Consider the following 20,784-nt stretch of genomic DNA (forward strand, 5'->3'; position numbering starts at 1 on the left):
TGAAAGGCAAACTTGGTTGCTTTCCCTCAACAACAACAAAAAGGGGCAATCACGCACATTTCACTGAAATATTTCACTTGGAACCAACTCCTCCGCTTGAAACGAGCTGCTGAAACTTCATCCATTTGGGCAAGCTGCATGACACAAACTACCAATATTTCTGGAGCCAGAAAAATAGTTTTGCCGGGTGCCAGCTGAGACCGCCTGGAGCTGCCGAGCGAGAGATCTTACAGTATGGAAAGCACACGGGCTGGCGGAGAACAAAGGAAAACAGTTTTTGTAACATTCCCCCCACTCTCTCTTTTTGTTGCTGTTGTCTGTAAACTCAGTGCTGCCAGGAAAGGCTGCCATTGTTCCAAGCTGGCGGATGCAGTGTAGGGGGTGAGCAGGCACTTGGAAAATACAGGCAGAAAATGTAGCCTCTCGTGCTATCTACGGCAGAAAATAAATTTCCCAGCAGTCTCCGCTTCTACTGCCAGGAGTGGATGCTTGCCCGACTGGGATGAGAAGTTGATAACTCCAATCATGCTAGAATATGGTTAGAGGTAGCACAGCCTTCTCACTAACCAGTGGAGGTTGGCACTTTCCTTTCCCTCGGAGCTGTGCTAGCAAAACAGTGCTTCCAACCATCACGGAGGGCTACCTTAAAAAGCACAAACCTTTCTTTCCCTGGAGCTTTTCAGACTTACCCGGCTATGACAATGAAAAAATCCAGACGGTTCCAGGTGTCTCCCAGGTAGCACTTCTTCCCAAAAATCCCCAGCGCAACCATCTTGACAATCATCTCCACAGCAAAGAAGGCAAAGATGAAGTCATCAAAGCTCTAGAAAACAAAACAGCAGCAGGAGGTCAGAAGAAAGGCTGCTGCCCCCAGCAGAGTGGCAAGAGGACAGTATCCGATTGGGACAGAACACAGCATACGAGTATGCTCTAATGGCAGATGTCCATCCCCTTACCAGTGATGGACTCAGGGATGCTATTTTAGCTGGGGAGGCCCATAACTCAATGCATGTTCTCCAGCAACTTCCCACAACTGGTACTTTAAAGAAATCCTGCTAATGTTAGTGCTGGCGAAAGGCATGAAGGGCCTCTTCCAAAAGGCAGTGGAGTCAATGAGCCTTTCCCTGGATCTCCGTGGGGTCTGGCTCAGACAATGAGGATTCACGTCTCCAAGCAGACATAGCTCAGAGCAACACTGCATTTTCTTCCCCTGCTCCCAGTGGGCCTGCACCCTACTCTACTCGGGAGGAACCAATTTTGGGGAAGGGAGGCACCAGAGAGCATTTAAGGCCCTGTCTGCACTCAACTAAATGTGAAGCCAGACTAAATTGTGCTGGCTTATGGGGGCTTCACTTGTCATTGCTGAGTGTGCCTCGGGGAAGTTAAATCAATGGCTGCCACTCCAGTGAAGGCAAGAACTCATCCTCCCCAGGCATACAGGTGGGAGTGAATACTGACAGTTGTGATCATGCTAGCACTCTGTGTCTGGTTTTGCAGGAAACAGGGAGTCTCGTTTTGGCGTCCCGTGAATACTTGAGTGCTAAAAACCAGCCACTGCCCCAACCCTCCATTGGATTAAGAACATGCCCATACCTGGAGAATCCTGCAGCGCGGGGAATCACAGGCCATGTCTTCACAGGGGTGGAACATGCCCAGTGTCACACAGTTGAGGAGAATCACCAACATGCTGAGCCTTTCGAACCAGGTGCACAGGAGGTCCGTTAAGGAAGTCAAGAATAGATGGGACATAAGCAGGGGAGGGTCCACTAGAACTAAACACATCATGTTTGCTGATGGATAGACATACAGAAGGCAGAGCCCCAAGGTAACAAGGAATGAGCAGGTTGGCCAGAGGGGTTACAAGCAGGCCTTTTTCTGTCTGAGGCTCCTCTGGTCTCCTTAAAGATGGCCATTCCCTTTTCTCGATTGCAACTTCTACTTGGACTGACTGGCTGGCACAATTACCCCTGCCTGACGTTTCTGTGTTTATACAAATACTTCTGGCTGGGGAGAGAGAAATTAGAATAAGGACTTTTCATAAGAGCATCACCATCAAGGAAAAACCTCTCAGTCATACTAAACATATCAACACTGGCTGGGAACCCCTGCTGAACTCCCTGAGGTTCTGTTCTCACAGGCATTGGGTCTCAGATGTAACCGGACATAGATTCTATGCAGGGGCCGAGGGGGGACGGGTGACTTCTTCAGTTATTTCAGAGTCACAGTTGGCAACCTGGAAGGGTTTTTCCCTTGGACATTAGAGATCTGGAAAAAACAATTCTTCAAACTTTCTTCCAGAGCCCTGAGTAGCACGGCACTTACGCAAGGGCCAAACTTAGAGCAGCTGAATAGTCCTCACTGAAATCACTGGGATTATTCACACATTTACACATTTGAGCACTTGCTGAATTGTGGCCTATATTCCTAACTAGTCTTTTGCTGGAATCCTCTATTTTGTGTATTTCCCAAAGTTTATGTAAGTCAGCTTTAATTTTGTAGTCCATCGTATCACAGCACAATCTAATGCTGTGAGGGGAAACCTAGACTAGTGAATGGGCTTTATGAGTGGCCTTCCTTCATCCCAATGGGCTGCAAGATTGATGTGACCAAGACGGGCTCCCAGGATAGCTAACTGAGTTTGTGCACCTACAATGCACGAGGTTGTGCCGACTGACCCAGAGCAGCGCTTTGATTGGATGCAGAGGGAGCGCATGACTCTCTCAATCCATGTCGTGTGCAATCAGCCCGCACCTCATGTCACGTGCCCTCACTTTATGAGTGTGTCACTTTAGTAATATCTGTAGGAATAAAACTATGCAGGTGAAAACCAGCAGAATGTGGCAGCCATATGTGGGCAATGGTAAACATGGCTAGTGAGCCACACAGAACCCCCATGGGTTGCATGCCCTGCAACTTTATTTTGATCTCCTGCCATGCAACTTTATTTTGTATAGTGTCTTTCATGCTTGCCCTATCCCACCACAACTACCATGTGAAAATGTGCCATCATTTGGTCATGCAGGTGCCAAAATGATACCTGTGCACAATCAGTTGCCATTCCTAGTTTTTTACAGAAAACACTGGACTGGAGTAAATAAGAGTACGTCTACACAGAAACATTATTTCGAAATAACTAGCATTATTTCAAAATGACTTAGTCCGTGTCTACACAGCAGGCAGTTATTTCAAAATAATGTTGAAATACTGTCAAGCTGGAGGACGACTTATTCCGACTCCTATAACCCTCACTGTACGAGGAGTATGGGAAGTCGGAAGAAGAGTGCTCTATTTCAAAATAAGTGCTGTGGAGACGCTCCCAATTTCAAAATAAGCGATGCAATTGACATAGCTCAATTTGCGTAGCTTATTTCGAGTTAAGCCCTGCTGTGTAGATGCACTCTAAAAATGATTGCACTTTTCATTCCTAACCCAAATCAGCATTGGCTGGTTCATAAATTAACTGCCTCGAAGGAGTGTGGGAGACAACCAAGTCCACCCCCTTGACTGCCACATTTTAGAAGAGTTTTAAATACCTGAGCTGCATGGGGAGAGATTTTGAAAGTGGTTAGTGACCTCCTAGGACAGGCCGGCCCAGCAGCAGCAGCAAGTCCACATAAGGAAGTTTCAAATTTGGTGTTGAGCAAAAGGAATTTCTCTGTGTCCCTCTAGTGGACATTTCCAGAGATTTCAAAGCTACTGTGGACAAAGACTTTTTAAAGGGGCCAATTCAATGCCCTTTAGCTTTTCCACCCAACCGACCACCAGGCTCACCTGCCATTGCAGTAAGACACCTTGGGTTTGATTTCAGCTTCATCTGAAATTCACTTTTAAAGCCTCAGTCTCCAGCCACAAGGGAAACAGCCAAGCGTCTGATTGAGACACTTAACCTTGTATCCAGAACGTTTCACGATCTCTTCTTTCCCTTGTCACAGATTGGCAACTGCGTAGCCTTTTGTTTGGCTCTGGCACATTCTTGAGGTGTCGGACCAGAACTGTTCCTCAGCGCAGCACGAAATAACAAACATCTCTCCCTGGCAGGGTTTATAATATAGCTGCACTGCAGGATCTACGCAGTGTTTACAAGTAGGGTCCCAGCATGGCTCGGATGGGACTGAACAGCTTCAGGACAGGCTGCATGGCTGGTGGAGCTATCGCACACAGGTTTGGCCACACAGAGCTTCCCCTAGGCAGGAAAAGCTCTGTAAGCCAAAGCCCAGTTAACTGACACATAGTGGAGAAGAAGTGGGATATGTCCCTAAAAAGCTGCTGGGTGGTCAACTGTGGAAGACAGACAGAGAGGGTGCCCAACTGGCCAGACAAAGAAAGGGGCAGAGGAGCAAGCAGAAGAGAGAAATTACATGACGTGTAGAGATTTCTGAACAGAAGCCCTTGCATGTAATACCGAGGCGGAGCCCATCAATCCTGTCTCCCAGTAGTGGCTGGCTTTAACCTGAATAAAGCCCGCTATACACAGACAGCTGAAAGAGATGCACCTTTAGTGGATGAGTAAGAGGTCAGAGCTGAAGGTCCCAGGGATATTTATCCCCAACCAACAGCCTCCCTCACCTTAGACACAGAGACGACATAATTCATGGAAACTACAGATCCCAGCATGCACTGTGCTACCTTCATCCATTCTATCAGATCAAGATGATGCATTATAGTAGCCCCCATGGGTCATGGCTCTGTGTCAAAGACAAGAGCAGCTTCTATCTATTCCATGGAAGCATGGAGACACAAAACATTTCCAACACAACCCCACCCAGACAAAATTTGGGAGCCTAAACCACGTTGTTTATTCACCCTAACAGATTAGAGATGAAGGCGACCTTATGGGTGTCTCAATGAGCTGTGGGACAGTGACCTTGGGGCATTTCTCTCTTGTGGACTTTCCCACATAGATTCCTGTTAAACCACTTGGGGAGGAGTCAGTATTTGTTTAGCTGGAAATCTGGATCGTTTATTCTGACCGTGTTTACACCAGCGGTGGGTAACTTGCAGCCTGCAGGTCAGAGGTGGCTCAATCAGGATAAGCTGCTGGCAGGCCGCCAGACAGGTTGTTTACTTTGCACCTACGGGTATGGCTGCCCACCGCTCTCATTGGCTGCGGTTCTCTATTCCCGGCCAATAGGAGCTGCAGGAAGCAGCAGCCACTCCATGCCACTTCCTGAAGCTCCCATTGGCCAGGAATGGTGAACTGCCATCAATGGGAGCTGCAGGTGGCTGTACCCATAGATGAAGGGTAAACAACCTGTCTGGCAGCCCACCCGTGGATTGTCCTGATGAGTTGCTCTCCACTGGTTTACGTGGTACTGGAACAGAAATACCAGTGGTCAGGTTGTGGTTACAGCCTGGAATATTTATCCCCAATGTAGTTCTATGGGGGCATGCATACCTGGCTTAGCACAGGAGGGGCAGAGCTGTAGCTCTGCCAGCAATGAGGTGAAAAACCTTTAAGAAAATAAAGATGGTCTAAGAGCCCACATCAGCCATAGAATGTGTGTGCGTCAGACAAGAGCTGTGGGAAATATGCAGCGCAGCACCACGAACACTTAGCATTAGCCTACTTAGTGCTAGAAGAACAGACAGCCCGACGAAAGCTTCCAGGAGCAGCCCATGTGTCTTGTCAATTCTTCCAGGACTGTGGAAGATGCCAAAGGCAGGTGTAGTTCTCACACTGCCAATGGTAATTGGGAGGTAGAAGGTGTTGCTTGGCGCACTTACATGGTACCAGCTGGTTCCCCAGCTGGCTGTGCACAGAGGCTCTTTATCTGCAGAGATGCTATCACAGCAGTGTGGCCCTCTCCTGCTTTGTGCTATTTCCAAGTTGTTTCTTCCCCAAAGGTCAACAGTGCAGCACTTGCCAGGGGTGTGCTTCTGTTGTAGATGCCTGGCAGCAGCAAGGGCTCACTTGCGTGGCTCCCTGCCAGGCCCGGCCCTAGGGCAAGGTGAGCAAGGCAAATCCTTAGGTCCCTGTGCTTTCAGGGCCCCACATTGCTAAGTATTCACCATCCACAGGGCAAGCCCGGGGCCCCACTCCCAGCAACTTGCCTTGGGCCCTGCAAACCCTTCGGCTGGGCCTGCTCCTTGCTGCAGTGTGAGGGAGGAAGGGCACTCACCAGGCCCTGCAACACCAGTGTGGGTGGGAGAGGAGGGAAAACAATAGCCTTGCCACAGGTCCTGCCCTAAAGCTACCAGAGAATGGACATTTGGGTAGTTAAGATAGTGGCTTAGGACTAGAGAGATCTGGGTTCAGTTCCTGGTTTTACCATGGACTTCTTGTCCGACCTTGGGGATGTTATTTAATCTCACTGTCTCAGTTCCCTCATGTGCAAAATGAGACACTACTGCTTGGGCGATGCAGATTGTAAGGTGTTTGGGACAGAGACTGTCTCTTATTAGGTCTAAGGTACCTTGCACAACAGGGCTCTGAGCCCCATGGGTACTGCTGCCATACAAACAAGGAGTTATAAAGAATACTTCTCCTTTTCTTGTCCAGCCTGAGCTTGCCAGCAGCTTTCTACATGCTGCAGATTTCCTCTTCCTTAAATGAAAAACAATAGATTGTGGAAAACTGCTGGCTTCAAAATGGACAGAGAGAGAGAGAGAGAAAACACCTCAGGGCATAATAGCAGCAGACATCACAGACCAAGCAATATTACAAAAGCTTGTCAGGGCTGCAGCACAGGTGGAACTTGGCCTGGCTGAGCACTGTGCACTTCCAGAGAGGCAGCCCACGAGTAGTTCCCCTTTCTCTCCCTGAATGGCACCTTTCTCTACCAGCAATCCCAGGAAGTCAATGGAGCTGCTTGTGGAATAAGAAGTTATTCGGTGTGAATAAGGCAACCAGAATCTAGCCCTAATTTGTTCCCTTGTAGACAGGAGGGACGGAGCATCTGCTCAGCCACTGGACCTCACTGCCTGGAATTCCCTTTCCAGTAGGCAGTAAGACAACAGAGCGACAACTGGCTAATCCAGGCAAATCTTCAAGGGACAGTGTTTGTGCATACCAGTGATACACTATCTGGAAAACTAGATCGTCTTTCACATCACAGGGGCTGTGCACAGTGACTATAGGACTGTAGCTTTAGACAACATGTTCATTACAGTTACTGCTTGCTACATAATCTCATTCAGTTCATAGTGGTGTGGATCTATGTGTTATTTTTTAGTACAACCCCAAGAAGGCTGTTTAAAGCAATAGGTTCTGCAGGGAAGCCTGCTATATAGGTTGGACTTAGAATTCAAACCTCTCTCTAATGAGCAGGCCATACAGAGCAAGGTTTCTGCTGCTGGCATATCAGCAAGCTGGGTCCTCCGATTGAGACCATGGCAAGGTCACTAGGGCTACGTCTACACAGAGGAGCTATTTCGGGATACCGTGTCTTAAGAGCCAGCCTGTTATATTGAAATATAAGGGGCTCGCTATTCCAACATCCCTATAAACCTCCTTGCACGAGAGATAAAGGATATTTCAGAATAGCGCCTTATTTTGAAATAACATCGAAATAAGCTACACAATTTGCATAGCACAAATTGCGGAGCTTATTTCGAGGTAAGGTTGCTGTGTAGGTGCACACTAGCAGAGCTACTAGGTTTGCTCCATACGCAGCTACTTCCCCAGCTGAATGTCAAAGCAGTTTACTCAAGCTGCCTTCCCATCGTGAGTGTCACGCACGAGGGACTGATTCCTGAGCAGGGAACACGTCCGGATGAGCCATGTAAATCTGATTACAAAGTAAAACGGGTTTAGTCAAAGAATCACGGCTCAGCAAATGAATTATACTGGTGAGACCAGAGCTGTTGGGACAGGCGAAGAAAAGACTCGTGCTTTCTACAGAAGACAACACCCCGACCAGAATATCAATCACCTGCTAGTGTATCCACTCCATAAGCTCAGGGTTATTCATGAAAGACAACCTGGACTTTACCAACTAAGGGCACGCTCATTGTCAGGACCCAGCTTATTCCCTGCTGAGCATCCAATGCAATAGGCCAAGTGGCTGCTGACTGCAGGAAGTCAGAAGTGATGCTAGTGGGATGCCAAGCACTGCGGTCCTTTCCTTCTCCCGCAGACAAAGTGCTAAAGCACCCAAACCAACAGCTGCTGCAGAATCCTCTACAATTAAAAGACTTGGCAGCATGTTTCTCCCCGCCCCCTCCCTCCCCCCCCCAAGTCCCCAGACAGCGAGAGAAACAAAGGTTTGGGCCAAGAAAAGACAAGCCCATCGCTAAGTTTGAGATGGAGGAAGGTGCAATAAGGGCTCCAGAGCACAGACAATTCTCACCATTTTCATGCACCAGTTCACTAGTCCTGTGTGCTGACGTGCACAGCCAGTTGGTACCACTGCTGACTGGTCACCCCCAGGGGCTGCTCCCATCTGATCGTAAAGGGGAGGGTTACACGACAGTAACGAGTTTCGTGAACACAGCCCCTCTGCAGAGTTACACCAAGGCATGACAAGTGTCTCCATCTGCAAAGGCCAAGGACTGGCAAGGGCTCTATTTTGTTTTCAGTGCTGGCAACTTGAATGAAATCCACAGACCTGGCCATTATTCAGAATGCAGCTTGTATTTGAAATGTGAAAAAAAATAAAAAGCCCCAGGAGCTTTCCTCTGGTCAATCCAACTCCCCCGCCCCCCACTCACCTGGCACGGCTAGGTATGGGAAATATGGGAAGGGAGCATTTGATATCGACAGCTGCTGAGAGGCAAGGCAATGACAAGATTCTCTCCCTATTCCAAGGCTGGGGAGAGAGTAGGGAACAGTCTTTGCATTCATTCTCTCAGCACATTTTCTTTTCAAACTTTAGAGTAGCGAGGTGGAGGTGGGAGGGGAGGGGGGGAAATGGAAACCTTCTTCCTTTTTCATGTCTGCGAGGGTTCCTCCCAAGCAATGGCTCTTACATACACGTGGGAATAAATGCTGCCTTTGTCCGGAGGGTGGAATACTCGGGCATTCTTGTTTTCCTGCCCGATGTGCCTATGGAATCCCTGTCTGAGAGCTCAGTGGAGCTGAGCCCCTTGTCAGGTTGCTAAGCAGGTCACAGGGGATTAGAGAAGTTACGCAAAGTGCCGCCCAGAAGGGAGAGCTGACAGACGTTCCAGCTAGCTAGCGCTGGGATTCACGTCTGCCAGGCCTCGGGGAGCAGGGAGGAAATGCTGTTCTCTCAGAAAACTCCCAGCTCATGTTTTGATTTAGAGGAAGCATTTTGATCAGAGTGGAGAATGATTAGGAGGCAGGACACCAACTCTGAGCTACTCCTGGCTCATACATGCCCACTTTCAACACAGCCAGCCAGACGTTGAATCCCGTGTGTCAGGCACCGGGCACCGAAAGCTACAGACAGCACCCTTTTCCCGCAGGCAGACCCTTCCTCCTCGCCCAGCCCCCAGGTGGACTAAACTTCAAAGCAACCCAGGACTGCAGCCTATTCCTGAGTCTCTGATCTTCTCCCAAGTGAAGCAGCCCAATTTGCTGCTTCCTGATGCTTACTCAGACCTATTGCTCTAGCCAGGCAGGCTCCGATCCAGGATCCCAAATATCCTGCCTTCCTCTGCCCCTACACAAGCAGTCACGCCCGTAATGGGCCTAGTCTGCTTTCACTTACCTGGGTACAAATCTGGAGTAAACACACAGAAGTTAATGGCGTTACAGCAAGGTACACAGACAGCCTCCTTCAACACAGCATCTGAGCACCTCGTGTGTTTATTCTCAACATCCCAGAAAGATGAGGCACTTCTGTATGTGGGGAAATGAGGCCTAGACAGAGTGACTTGGCCAAGGTCACATAGATGGTTTAGGATGGAGCAGAAAATTCAGACCGCTCAGCTGGTAGACCATCCTTCCAAGGAAGGGAGGAGAGAGCCAGACCCAAGGAGTTTCCTATAATGAGGCAAGCTGCTCTATGGTGTTGTCCAGGCCTTACTGCTCATTACCATCCATTGGGCAAGTTATGGTTGAGTGACAAATGGCAATTCTGCTAGATGTGCATGGCCATTCTGAGGCAGGGGAGAGACTAGGACAACCCACCCTCTGCCCTAGGCCAACTCCCCCTCCACCACAGGCCTGCTCTGCCTCTTCCTGCTGCACACCCTCCACACTCCTCTCCTCTCTCCAAGCTCCCGACCCACCTCTTCCTGCCTCTGCTCCACTCTGCCCCACCCCCATTCCCGCCCTTCCCCAAAGCTTCTCAAACCCCTCTTCTCAAAAGCAATGCCAGGAGCTGGAGCTGGAGCAAGTGGGGCCGGTGACGCTGCACCTCCCAGGCCCCATGTCCCCTGAAGTGTGGGGCCTCCCAAAGCATAGGGCCCAGGGTAGGGTTGCCAGGTGTCCGGTATTCAACTGGACAATCCAGTTTTTGGGCCCTCTGTCCAGTAAAAAAAATTCAGAAAATACTGGACATGTGTAACGTCCAGTGTTTTCTGGCTGGGCGCCCGACGGAAGCCTTGCGGGGGAAAGGGGCTGGCTGGGAGGCGGGACGCGATCGGCACCGGGAGCCTCTGGTTGCGTCTGACATAGGAGTGACGCCTTGGGGAGGAGGAGAAGCCCTGTCCGCGCTCCTGAGTGCTGTTCAAGTGTGTTGTGGAGCTGAAGCTGGACTCGCTTGTGCTTCGCCGGGACTGTGCACAGGCCAGGCAGCACCCTGGGATCTGCATGTGCCCGGGTCAGTCCCGCTTCCTGCCAGCCGAGTCTCTCCCCCGCCACGCCCCCTCCCAGCCAGCTGTGCTCCCCAACCCCTCCTGGCCAGCCCTGCTTCCTGCCAGCCAGTTCTCCTCCTCCCGATCTTCCCTGGCCAGCCCTGCACCCCCCACCGCCCCCTCCCCCCGACATCAAGTGTGTCCTGTATTTTTTCTGAAGCTACCTGGTAACCCTAGCCCAGGGTGACCACCCCAAACCATCCAATGGATGGGAAAGTTCTGTGGCAGTGAAAGATCAGCAGGTCTAATGGAGACCGGTGGGTAAGAGTCTGCTGTAGTCGTTCCAGACACCAGATCCTGCTGCACTCAGAGCATTTGCTGTCTGCACCTAATCTCACACTTCTAAACAGCTGCTGCCTAGGAGAAATGAACCCGAAGCCAAACTCTGCTCTCAGCCACACACAGATTACAATGAGGTTGCAATGAGTTAAACAGACCAGAAACTGGCCTGGCGCCTTCTTTGTGCAAGGGACAAACACGGTAGATGCTACAGAGCCAGGATCCTCTCTACACATGGATCGGTGGCTCTGCCTCTGTTTCTTTTCAGGCCTTCGGCTGCTCCCCACAGCTTCCAGGGCTTTCTTGATCAATAGCCCCCTGGGTAGATCATGTAAAAAGGCTGCTTGCTTCTGAGACACTCAAAGTCCCCCCCCAAAAGACCATGTTCTTCCCTTTCCTTAGGGAGGCCCTGCTGGCACCAGCCTTCCCTGGCTCCTGGCCCCAGCCAGCCCTCTCCCCACAGTGGCAGCTTGAGGGCTTCCCCTCATCCCCACCTGGGCTATAACGGAGAGGGGCTCTCTTTTTAGCTCTGCCTGCAAGGCCTGATACCAGCTTCAGATGCCCCAGGGCCCCCCAGCATCCCCTTGACCCCATTTGTGCAGCATTTGTACATCCCAGCACAGAACTTCTCTTGCTTCCTGAATTTTACCCCAAACCTCAGACCAAACAGTGTTTTTTCTTTTCCTGGGCTGTGGCCCAGCTTAGTTCTGACCCACAGTGGAAGCAGAAATGCCTAGAAAAACAAAAACTCACTTCTGCCTCATTCCCAACCCTGAACAGAAGCACAACACACCAGAGAGCCTGTGAAGTAGGGAGATGGACTGACTGGTTTGCACCCCTGTTCTACAGAACCAGACAGCTTCAGGTGAGCATCTAGAAAGAGGGGGGCAATTTTCTGAGGGGGACATTGTAAGTGACCCATGTTCAGCCACACAACCAGGTATTAAATAAATACTCTTTCCCCACCCCCACAGGAGGGGAGGTGGAGAGCAGACTAGAACCATATCCTTCAGCTTCAACAACACAGTTTTACCACTTAAGCCGCAGTAGCTCACCCCTGGCTGCCTGCAGCTCCATGTCATCCCTCCAGGCTGACCACGAGGGGGCAATACACAGTTACTCCTACCTAAACATTAGCTGTTACCCAATTTCAAGTGAGCCTCCAGGCCATTAGAGACTCACTCACCCCTTGCTCCTACCCAGATTAGTCACCTCTGCTCACCTCCCTTTACCCTCTGCCAGAGCAGAAGAAGCCAGGAGAATAGGTCTCCAGGGCAGAGCACTCAGAATGCCATCCTATTCTGTCCTGGCACCAATAGCAGCAGGAGCGAAGGGCCGGACTGCGTTCTCTCCTTTCGCATGACCCTCAAGAGGCCCCGGCAGCATCTCAAAATGTCGCCTTCTGCTTTTGTCTGGTGACAACTCCACAGCCCCACCACCCACCGCGATGAGTCTGCAGAGACCTCATTCGCTGGCAGCATCTCACCGGGATACAAAGCAAAGACCAACAGTCGTGTTTTTTTCCCTCCCTTTTGTCTTTTGAACAGCCAGCTGGCAGCAAGACACAGAAGCCAGCTGAGCTAAGAGCCACATTCACCAGATGGGGAATTCCCACAACCCTTCCTGTAGTGCTGAGAAATGGCTCCCACTTTATTAGCATTACCAGCATTAATTAACCCTCCTAACACTTTGAGCAAGGGAGGAAGTAGCTCATTAGACCCTGGGTGGAATGGTTTTAACAACTGGCACTTCTATCAGAACTGCCACGCACGGGTAAGAAACTTGCTTTGCAAACAGGCAGAAAAGCAGTGTGGTCTAGCGGCCTGAGCACTGGATTTCCGGCTAGGAAAAGTTGGGTTCTAACTCTGCTTCTTGTGCCAGGCACCCTGAAGAATCCCAGCTTATTTATCCAAGTCAGGCCAAATTCCTCTATGCCACCTGTGTGGGGCAACTGCATACACCTCCCCTGCTCTGCTGGCAATGCAGAGGGTGTGGCATTATAGGGGTTGGCTCACCTTGCTAGCAGAGCACAAGAGGTGTTGGAGCTGCCCCCCCCTGCAGAAATCATTAGGTGAGGTAGGGTCCTGCTGCTGTTCTCTCCCATCATGGACACTCATGCAGGACTAGCCACACACCAGGTCTCTACACTTGCAGACCAATTACTAGGGAAGCACATAGTAGCATTTCCCCAGCTGCCTGAGGCACCCTACGGTCCTGAGAACCCACGTGCCTCAGACTGCATCCCACAGGTGTGGGCCCAACGCCACATGTACTCAAACACCCCCCCCCCCCCAACCCTTCCCATGGGCCTGCCTCACGGCATACCCACACTCTCTCCTCATAGCCATAGTCTGCTCAGAGCCACAAACATTCCTGGTAAGGAGGCTTCCTTCCCATTCCTCCAGAAAGCTGGTACCAGGCCAGTCGCTTCCTTTTGGCTACTCAACTCCCCCTCACAGGCTAGACCATAAGTAATGCATTTCCTATCACTTTTTGAATGTATGTGCAATCCAAGATCTACCTCAAACCCAAACACTCTTGCCCTATCTCCTTCCCACCTCTTCTCACTCCATCCTCCCTCCCCCACTTCACTCACTTTTATCACGCTGGGGGTAGAGGGCTGCAGTGCAGGGGAGGAGGATGCAGATGCTGATCTTGGGCTAATGGATTTGGAGTGTGGGAGGGGCTCTGAGCTGAGCCTGGGGCAGGGAGTTGAGATGCAGGATGGGTGCAGGCTCTAGGAGGGAGTTTGGGTGCAGGGGGACTCAGGGCTAGGGCAGAAGTTCAGGGTGCAGGAGGGGTTCAGGACTGAGGCCAGGGTTCAGAATGTGAGCTCCAGCTGGGCACTGTTTACCACACGTGGCTTCTGTGCGGTGGTGCAGGGGGATAAGGCAGGCTCACCCCTCCCCGGCCCTGCACCACACCCAGAAGCAGCCAGCAAACTCTCTCCATCCCTGCCCCCCTGCTCTGTGGAGATGGGGTACAGGGTGGAGGGAGGGGCATCCTGACATCAGCACCCCCCTTTCTCTTCTTCTTGGGCCCTGCAAGAGGCTCCTGGGGTGAGGGGCAGCTCTAAGACAAAGGGCAGGAACAGCACGGCAGTGCTGAGCAGAGCTGATGAAGTGCCAGCACTTGATAGTCTCCCCACCAAACTAGTCAGAATCACCTGTCAAAGGCTCCAAGATCTACCAGTAGATCCCAATCTACTGGTTGGTGACCACTGATTTAGCCTTTCTCCACATTGGCCCTGCAGTATCAGTCTCTCTTTGGCAGGCCTTCCCCAGCCTGTAGGATCTCAGGTCACCATGCTCAGGCACTAGCTGGCTAGATTAGCAACATTCATTTTCAAACTACCCCCAGCCTCAGGACCTTGCCTATTTTTGTGCCACCCTGCCTCCTGGGCCTTTATAGCTCTCAGGTGCTGCCTCACCCTCTTCACGGGCCAAATGGAAGCACCTGCACCAGCATCCTGGGCCCAGCCACCACATCACCAGCAGCGCTTTGTCTGCCAGCCATCCAAACAGAAGGGGCATCTTCGTTAGGCCGTTTCCATGAAGCATTAGAACTCCCCCGTCGCTATGCGCGATTTTGCAGCCACACACATTCCTCCCAGAGAAAAATAAAAAGGAGAGGTACAAGATTTTTATTGGCTGCTGGCATTTTTATTTTCTAATTTTATCTGCAGCCCCACTTATCAGCATATTGCTCTCTGAAGCAAATACATTTCGGTCTCGTATAACACTTCACCCTGATTAAATATTCCCACGAAGGAAGCAGGCGACGGGAGAGCGTTGTGCTATGGGGCAGATGCTAATGCACAGCTGATGGAGTTGAAGCTGTCCCCCCCTCCTCCCTCCAGCCAGTGAAACTTCAAGCGCTTTCTTTTGCTAATGGGATTTTCAGAGACACACAAAGTGCTGATGGCTATGGCTTTGTACCTACAGTTTGAGCCGAGTGGCTGACAAAGGAAAACTCTTCAATTAGTAAGAGCATAAAGTGCTTTATTGAATTTTTCTCATGGTTGCTGTTGCTGCATTGGTAGCATTGGGGTGGGGTTGGGGGTGAGGGGAGGAGGCAAAGGGGAGGAGGTTAGGGAATACTGGAGAGGGGGTTAGGGAACACTGGAGAGATTTTTCCAGTCCTTGATTGACAGACTCAGCAAAGGGTACCAGTAGTTAGGGCTGGATTCACTGCTTGGCTGCTTTTTGCTGCTCCAGCCATAAACCCAGTTGGATAGGCTGGGTAAAGCGGGTGCACAGCTGCTTTGCATTGCTGGCGCCTCACAAAGCAACCAGAGTGAACTAATACAATCTGGCCCACATGCTGTAATCTCCCCGGGGCAGGGACCGTGACTTCCTGTGTGCGTTGTGCAGCTCTAAGCACAGCTACTGCTTTGTAAAATAGTCACGCTTCGCCCCACACTAGGCCTGCCACTCTCCAAGTGCCTGTTTCACATCCATGGGCTCTTTGGGTTGGGATCTCATCTTACCCCCATATAGCTTAGATGGGAAGTCAACAGAAAGGCACTAGCATGGAGACTGAAGAAGGATGCTTGCAGCATATTAGAGAGAGCTCAGAAAGGACTCCAGATGCCAGTCCTGCTCTACCTATCATTCCAACTCAGGGGCGCTGGGACAAAGTGTAGAGTGGAGGGTGCTGAAAACCCATAGTTCCAACAGCGAAAGCCCCCAAAGGGTTATCAAGGTTTCCCTCGAGAGCTGCAGTCTGGAGTTCTGGAAGGGATGGAGTGTTAGGTATGTACACTGTTTCTTTAAGAAACTAGGACTAAATTTACAAAACTGTTTACTATACTCAGGTGGCTAATAGAGGGATGCTGAGCTTCTGACACCAGCATCCTGATTTTCAGAGCTATTGTGCCAGATTTCTTGTGTCTTCCTCTGACTCATCTGGTTTTGGTCACTGTCGGGGACAGGGGATAGGACCAGATGGGCACTGGTCAGGTCCAACCTGGCTATTGGTTTGAAGATCCCAGATAAAGTCCATGGGTAGGTCTGCCCTACCAGTTGCGGATGGGATTCCCAGCTTGAGGAGAAATACTGGCACCAGCTCTCATTGAGCTAGTTGTAAGCTGAAAATAAAAGTGTAGCCATGAGCAGTGCAAAGGGCTGGCCACTCCCAATATGTCCGGGGTCTCAGACAGGTGTGTACTTGAGAAGACTGGGGCCACTGCCATTACATTCTGGTTTTTGTACGCGTGATTAATGAGGGCTTGCGTGAGTACGTCTCCTAACGCTGGGACTTGTGTCAAAGTGCAGACATACCCGGGGGAGGGAGGGAGACTGCAGATCTCAGCCCCTCTTGAAAACAGGCCCCAAGGTGTCTCCAGGTGGGCACTCAAACTTCAGGTGTCCCTTTGGAGGAGTCACGGTCTTGCATAATGTCTTGCCTATGTCCTATCAAGCAGTCTTGAGCAACTACCTTAGGATCTGGTCACATTTCATTAGCAATACAGTACAGAAATGCAACACTTGCAGGTGGAGTTTTTAGTTCTAAATGCATTAGCGCACCTGGTGAAACTCAGTTGTGGAAAGGGAAGACAAAAAAGAGTGTACATAGGGAGGAAACAAATTCATTTAAAAATTCAAATAAATAGTCATGGCATGAGGGGGTTGTTTTGCTTTGCTTTGCTTTAGCTTTGTTTTCCCATTAGAAATAAGCAGTTAACCTTGTTATCCAGAGGTCCACTAAGGGAAGCAAATCACATTTTGCACTGTGCCATCTGAACACCACAACTTTTATAAATAGCCATTTCTATTATCATGGGCACCCTCCCATCACTTGCCTTCCCTCTTGTCAAAGAGAATTTTGGTTTCTTCTTCCAGGATCAGCAGTCCCAGTTTTATTCACGTTGAGTAGTCTCTAAATCTGCCAGGAGCCCCATTGGATTTCACGGGGCTGTTGGAGTGCAGCTGATCAGAAAATGAAAAATTCTAAATGTCCGAGAGATTTATTCCAATGTCACACAGTTCAAAAAGCACCCATTTCCAATTTTAAAAAATCGCACCCACTGTTGTTGAAAATTGGCTTTTTTTTTCCAGAAACAAATGTTTTCACGGCGAGTTATTATAGGAATGTTTATCGATTTTTTTAAATCAAAAACCTGTTTTTGTTCAGCCAACATTTCTGATAATGCCTTTCACATTTCCAATAATCTTTCAATAAAAGATTCACAAAAAACCCCCTCCAAAATATGAAAAAAAATGCAACTCTCAATGAAAATGTTTGTATCTGAAAAAAGACCCATTTTCGATACCAAGAAAACTTTTAAAAAAAAATGACAAGCAGTTCTAGGTCTGAATAGGATGCTACTCTCCCTCCTGTGGGAGGCAGAATCTGACCTTTCATAGCTAAGAGGCAAGAACCCACGATTCAGTTATCCAACCCTGCATTGTTTAAGATGACCCAAACAGGTGAAACGTTAGACAGTAATATGTTTAATCTGATTTGGTTGCAGATATTTGGATTAATTCACCAGTGATGGAATTAAATGAAAAGCTGTTGTTCACAGAGAGCACCAACAAAGGACTGTGGGGATAACTCTAACTTCAATATCAATCCACCAGCTACATCCGTTTCCTAAACTACTCAAGGACAGTCGACCGCGATGTGCCTCAGTATTCATTTAGTTTCAGGGGCACTGAGAATACCATACAGCTGCCCTTATTTCATTCTGAAGGCTCCCAAGCAGATGTCACCAGCATGGTGTTGGTGTAACTTCTGACTCCAGAGCCAACCAGACGGGCAGAATAAGGTGTGAAGTTTGCAAATTGGATGTGGGAAATGAGTCACAGATTCTGTTTTTTTAAACCAGAAAAAACATCGGCAGGATTGGCATTCTAAAAGTTTTAAATGTTTCATACGGCTCATTTCTTAGTTCTGCCCTTGAAAAAACTGGCAGTAACATCATATGCTAGGAGCCAGGAAAAAGAAATCAGGCCCTGAACACATTTCTCCCCAAACCTATGAGACTCACACTTCAGATTCACCACATGGTACAGTATCTGACACTTCAGCCATTAATGGAGATGGGGAAGCCCTTTGATGTTAAAGGCTCCATCTCAGAACCTTGGGAGAACAACAAAATGGGCCTCCATGTTCTGTACTCCCAGGCTGCGTCTAGACTGGCATGATTTTCCACAAATGCTTTTAACGGAAAAGTTTTCCGTTAAAAGCATTTGCGGAAAAGAGCGTCTAGATTGGCACGGACGCTTTTCTGCAAAAGCACTTTTTGCAGAAAAGCGTCCGTGCCAATCTAGACGCACTTTTGCACCAAAAAGCCCCAATCGCCATTTTCGCCATCGGGGCTTTTTTGCGCAAAACAAATCTGAGCTGTCTACACTGGCCCTTTTGCGCAAAAGCTTTGCGCAAAAGGACTTTTGCCCGAACGGGAGCAGCATGGTATTTCCTCAAGAAGCACTGATTTCTTACAGTAGAAAGTCAGTGTTCTTGAGGAAATTCAAGTGGCCAGGGTAGACAGCTGGCAAGTTTTTCCGCAAAAGCAATTGCTTTTGCGGAAAAACTTGCCAGTCTAGATGCAGCCTCAGTGTAGGAGGTACCAAGGTGTTCCTTACAATGGGCCTCAAGCTGTTTCCAAAGTCCAAAGCAAGAGGGAGCCATCTGTTCTCTTCTGTGCTTTATGAGGGGAGGAATCATTAAGCTATTTCCTGTGTGGATAGGTGACAACAGCTCCAGGTAATACTGAGTCCAGGACTGTGCTTGAGGGAAGAATCCAAGGCCCAAGTGCCAAATTCAGTCTGGCTAATATCTTTGGAACCAAGTTGGCTAAAATGGACTTTTGTTTTGAAATGAAACCTCAGAGTCTGCAGACTCGGAATGTGCCTGGGAGGCCACATAAACCCATCAAAGAGTCTGGATCGAGCCGGAGCCCCCGCGGCGGGTGTTTGACACCTCTGCTCCATGCCATTCCTTATATCTTGGGAAAGAGCCAAGCCTAAATCCCTCCAGACACTCCAGGCATGGAGCCATTTCTTGATGTCTGGGTGAGGAGGACTTCCTCCATCTTTCCTGCAGTCCTAGTCATACAGGTCCTTTGCCAAGCCTTGCATTTGAGAGGATGGGGTACCCAGTTGGTCCCTGAATTCGCAGCACAAGGAGCAGCAATCATATCCTTTGTGCCCAGCTCTGTGGAATTGCTCTGTGGAATTGCCGCCTTATTAGACAAACACACAGCAAGTGCTTGTGGGGCCTGGCATTTTTGTGCCAATGCAATGTGAAAATTGGGTTGAAATGACAGCTTTTCCCTGCAGTGTCAATGCGAGCCCCCAGCTTAGGAGTGACACTACGATAAGCTGCAGCCATTAATGAGAATAGAGTTTTAGGCCTCATTCATATCATCAATTCCAGAAATAGCCCCCTTGACAAGAGCATAATGGGACTTCTAGGGTTTGGCCTTTGAGAAGGGGGAAAAAAATGACTCAAATCCTAAAACATTAATTCAGGCCTTTCGAGAGGAAAGTTAAAAGTCCTTCAAAATTAATCTGCCTCACAGATGGAAATAATAACCCCCTTTTCAGCTTTGCCTCTGACTGTGTGAGTCCAAACGCAGGGAAAGGCTCTTAATGTAAAGCCCAGTTGAAGGGTTATAGGATTCCTATCACAATCTGGGACATTTAATTGGATTTTTTTTCTGTGTTCTTTTGAAAGTGAAATCAGGCGTCTACATTTCCATCTTTTTTTGCTTGCAGCATTGGCTGGGACTTTATAGCTCTGCCACAGCTGCCAGGCTTTGGAGTTAAGTTTGCAAGCTTCATTCGCTGCCTCGTATTTTACCGGGGAAGATGCACTGTCTGGATTTATACGCCCAGGAGTAATCTGCCGTACAGCCCCTTGGATTACGACTGGCAGGGTGTTGAATCCTTAGACTCTGTCCACTAGAACAGGCTCTTCCACATGTTTACTCTAAAACGTAATCCTCTCAGATTAGCAACTGGAAATACCCCCTCAGGTAGATTCTCCAACTGGGTGGATCATTTGTAAATAATCATTTACTTGGAAAATTTCACTTTTTAATCTTTTTTGCTGAATTTTGGCCAATAGGTCTCAATGCTCATGGCTTCAATTGTCATTCAAAGTAGTATGAAGACATATGGCCAGACGGCAGGTGCTCCTATGGCCTTTTGGCACCATTCTGGCAGTGCGAAAGATCTGTAAAACCAGCTGAGAATAACTCAGTCTGGAGGCATCACCCACTCCCCAGCAGCTCCCAGGGCACAGGACATGTCAGGGGTATATCCAAGGAAAGGGCGCTGTTGTACTTTGCCAATCCCTAGCTGAATAGTGTCCCTTTTCAGCTCTAATCAACCAGCATGAACTAGAGCAGCCCTGAGGTTGCTGTAGTGGTAGCTGAGGTGTCAGGCTCAGGATCTTTCTCCCTATCTCTCTGGTTCTGCACTGAGTGCAGCTGCGACTCAATGAAATCTTCCATACATATGGTTTAGTCTACCATGTTATTCAAGCTGTATTGCATAGCTGTGATTGGCCCATATAAACCATGTGCTCTTGTTTCTGTTCTTTGACTGGACGAGCGTCACTCAGGTTTCCATGGGTGTTCAAGCATGCAATCTTCACATTAGGCTTGCGTGAGCAAATAGGCCTGTAAAGCTTGAGTGCATGAAAGTTCCTGGAGAGTGCATACACAAGGTGCTCCAGTGGGACTTACACTGATGTGTTTAAACAAATATTCACAGAATGTTTTGGCAGTCGTTGCTCAACTTGAGTGTTGTCCCCACTCCCTCGCTAACCCCTTGCTCCTTAGTTTGGAAC

The 20,784-nt window shown here is 49.3% G+C and overlaps 1 protein-coding gene across 6 annotated transcripts in view; it reads right to left on the reverse strand.

Annotated features, from left to right (window-relative positions):
* Positions 1–20,784, reverse strand: part of CACNA1G (calcium voltage-gated channel subunit alpha1 G) — a 333,864-nt gene that overhangs the window by 178,317 nt on the left and 134,763 nt on the right. For all 6 annotated transcript variants that reach the window (XM_089771889.1, XM_089771891.1, XM_089771890.1 and 3 more), the window contains exons 2-3: positions 1,594–1,705; positions 690–823 (exon numbers count right to left, since the gene is read on the reverse strand). In XM_089771889.1, the coding sequence (XP_089628015.1) occupies positions 690–823; positions 1,594–1,705 (246 nt within the window). The remainder of the gene's footprint in view (positions 1–689; positions 824–1,593; positions 1,706–20,784) is intronic.

Source organism: Pelodiscus sinensis, chromosome 20 (assembly GCF_052426305.1).
Source record: "Pelodiscus sinensis isolate ZL-2025 chromosome 20, ASM5242630v1, whole genome shotgun sequence".
In the NCBI taxonomy this organism is placed as follows: domain Eukaryota; kingdom Metazoa; phylum Chordata; order Testudines; family Trionychidae; genus Pelodiscus; species Pelodiscus sinensis.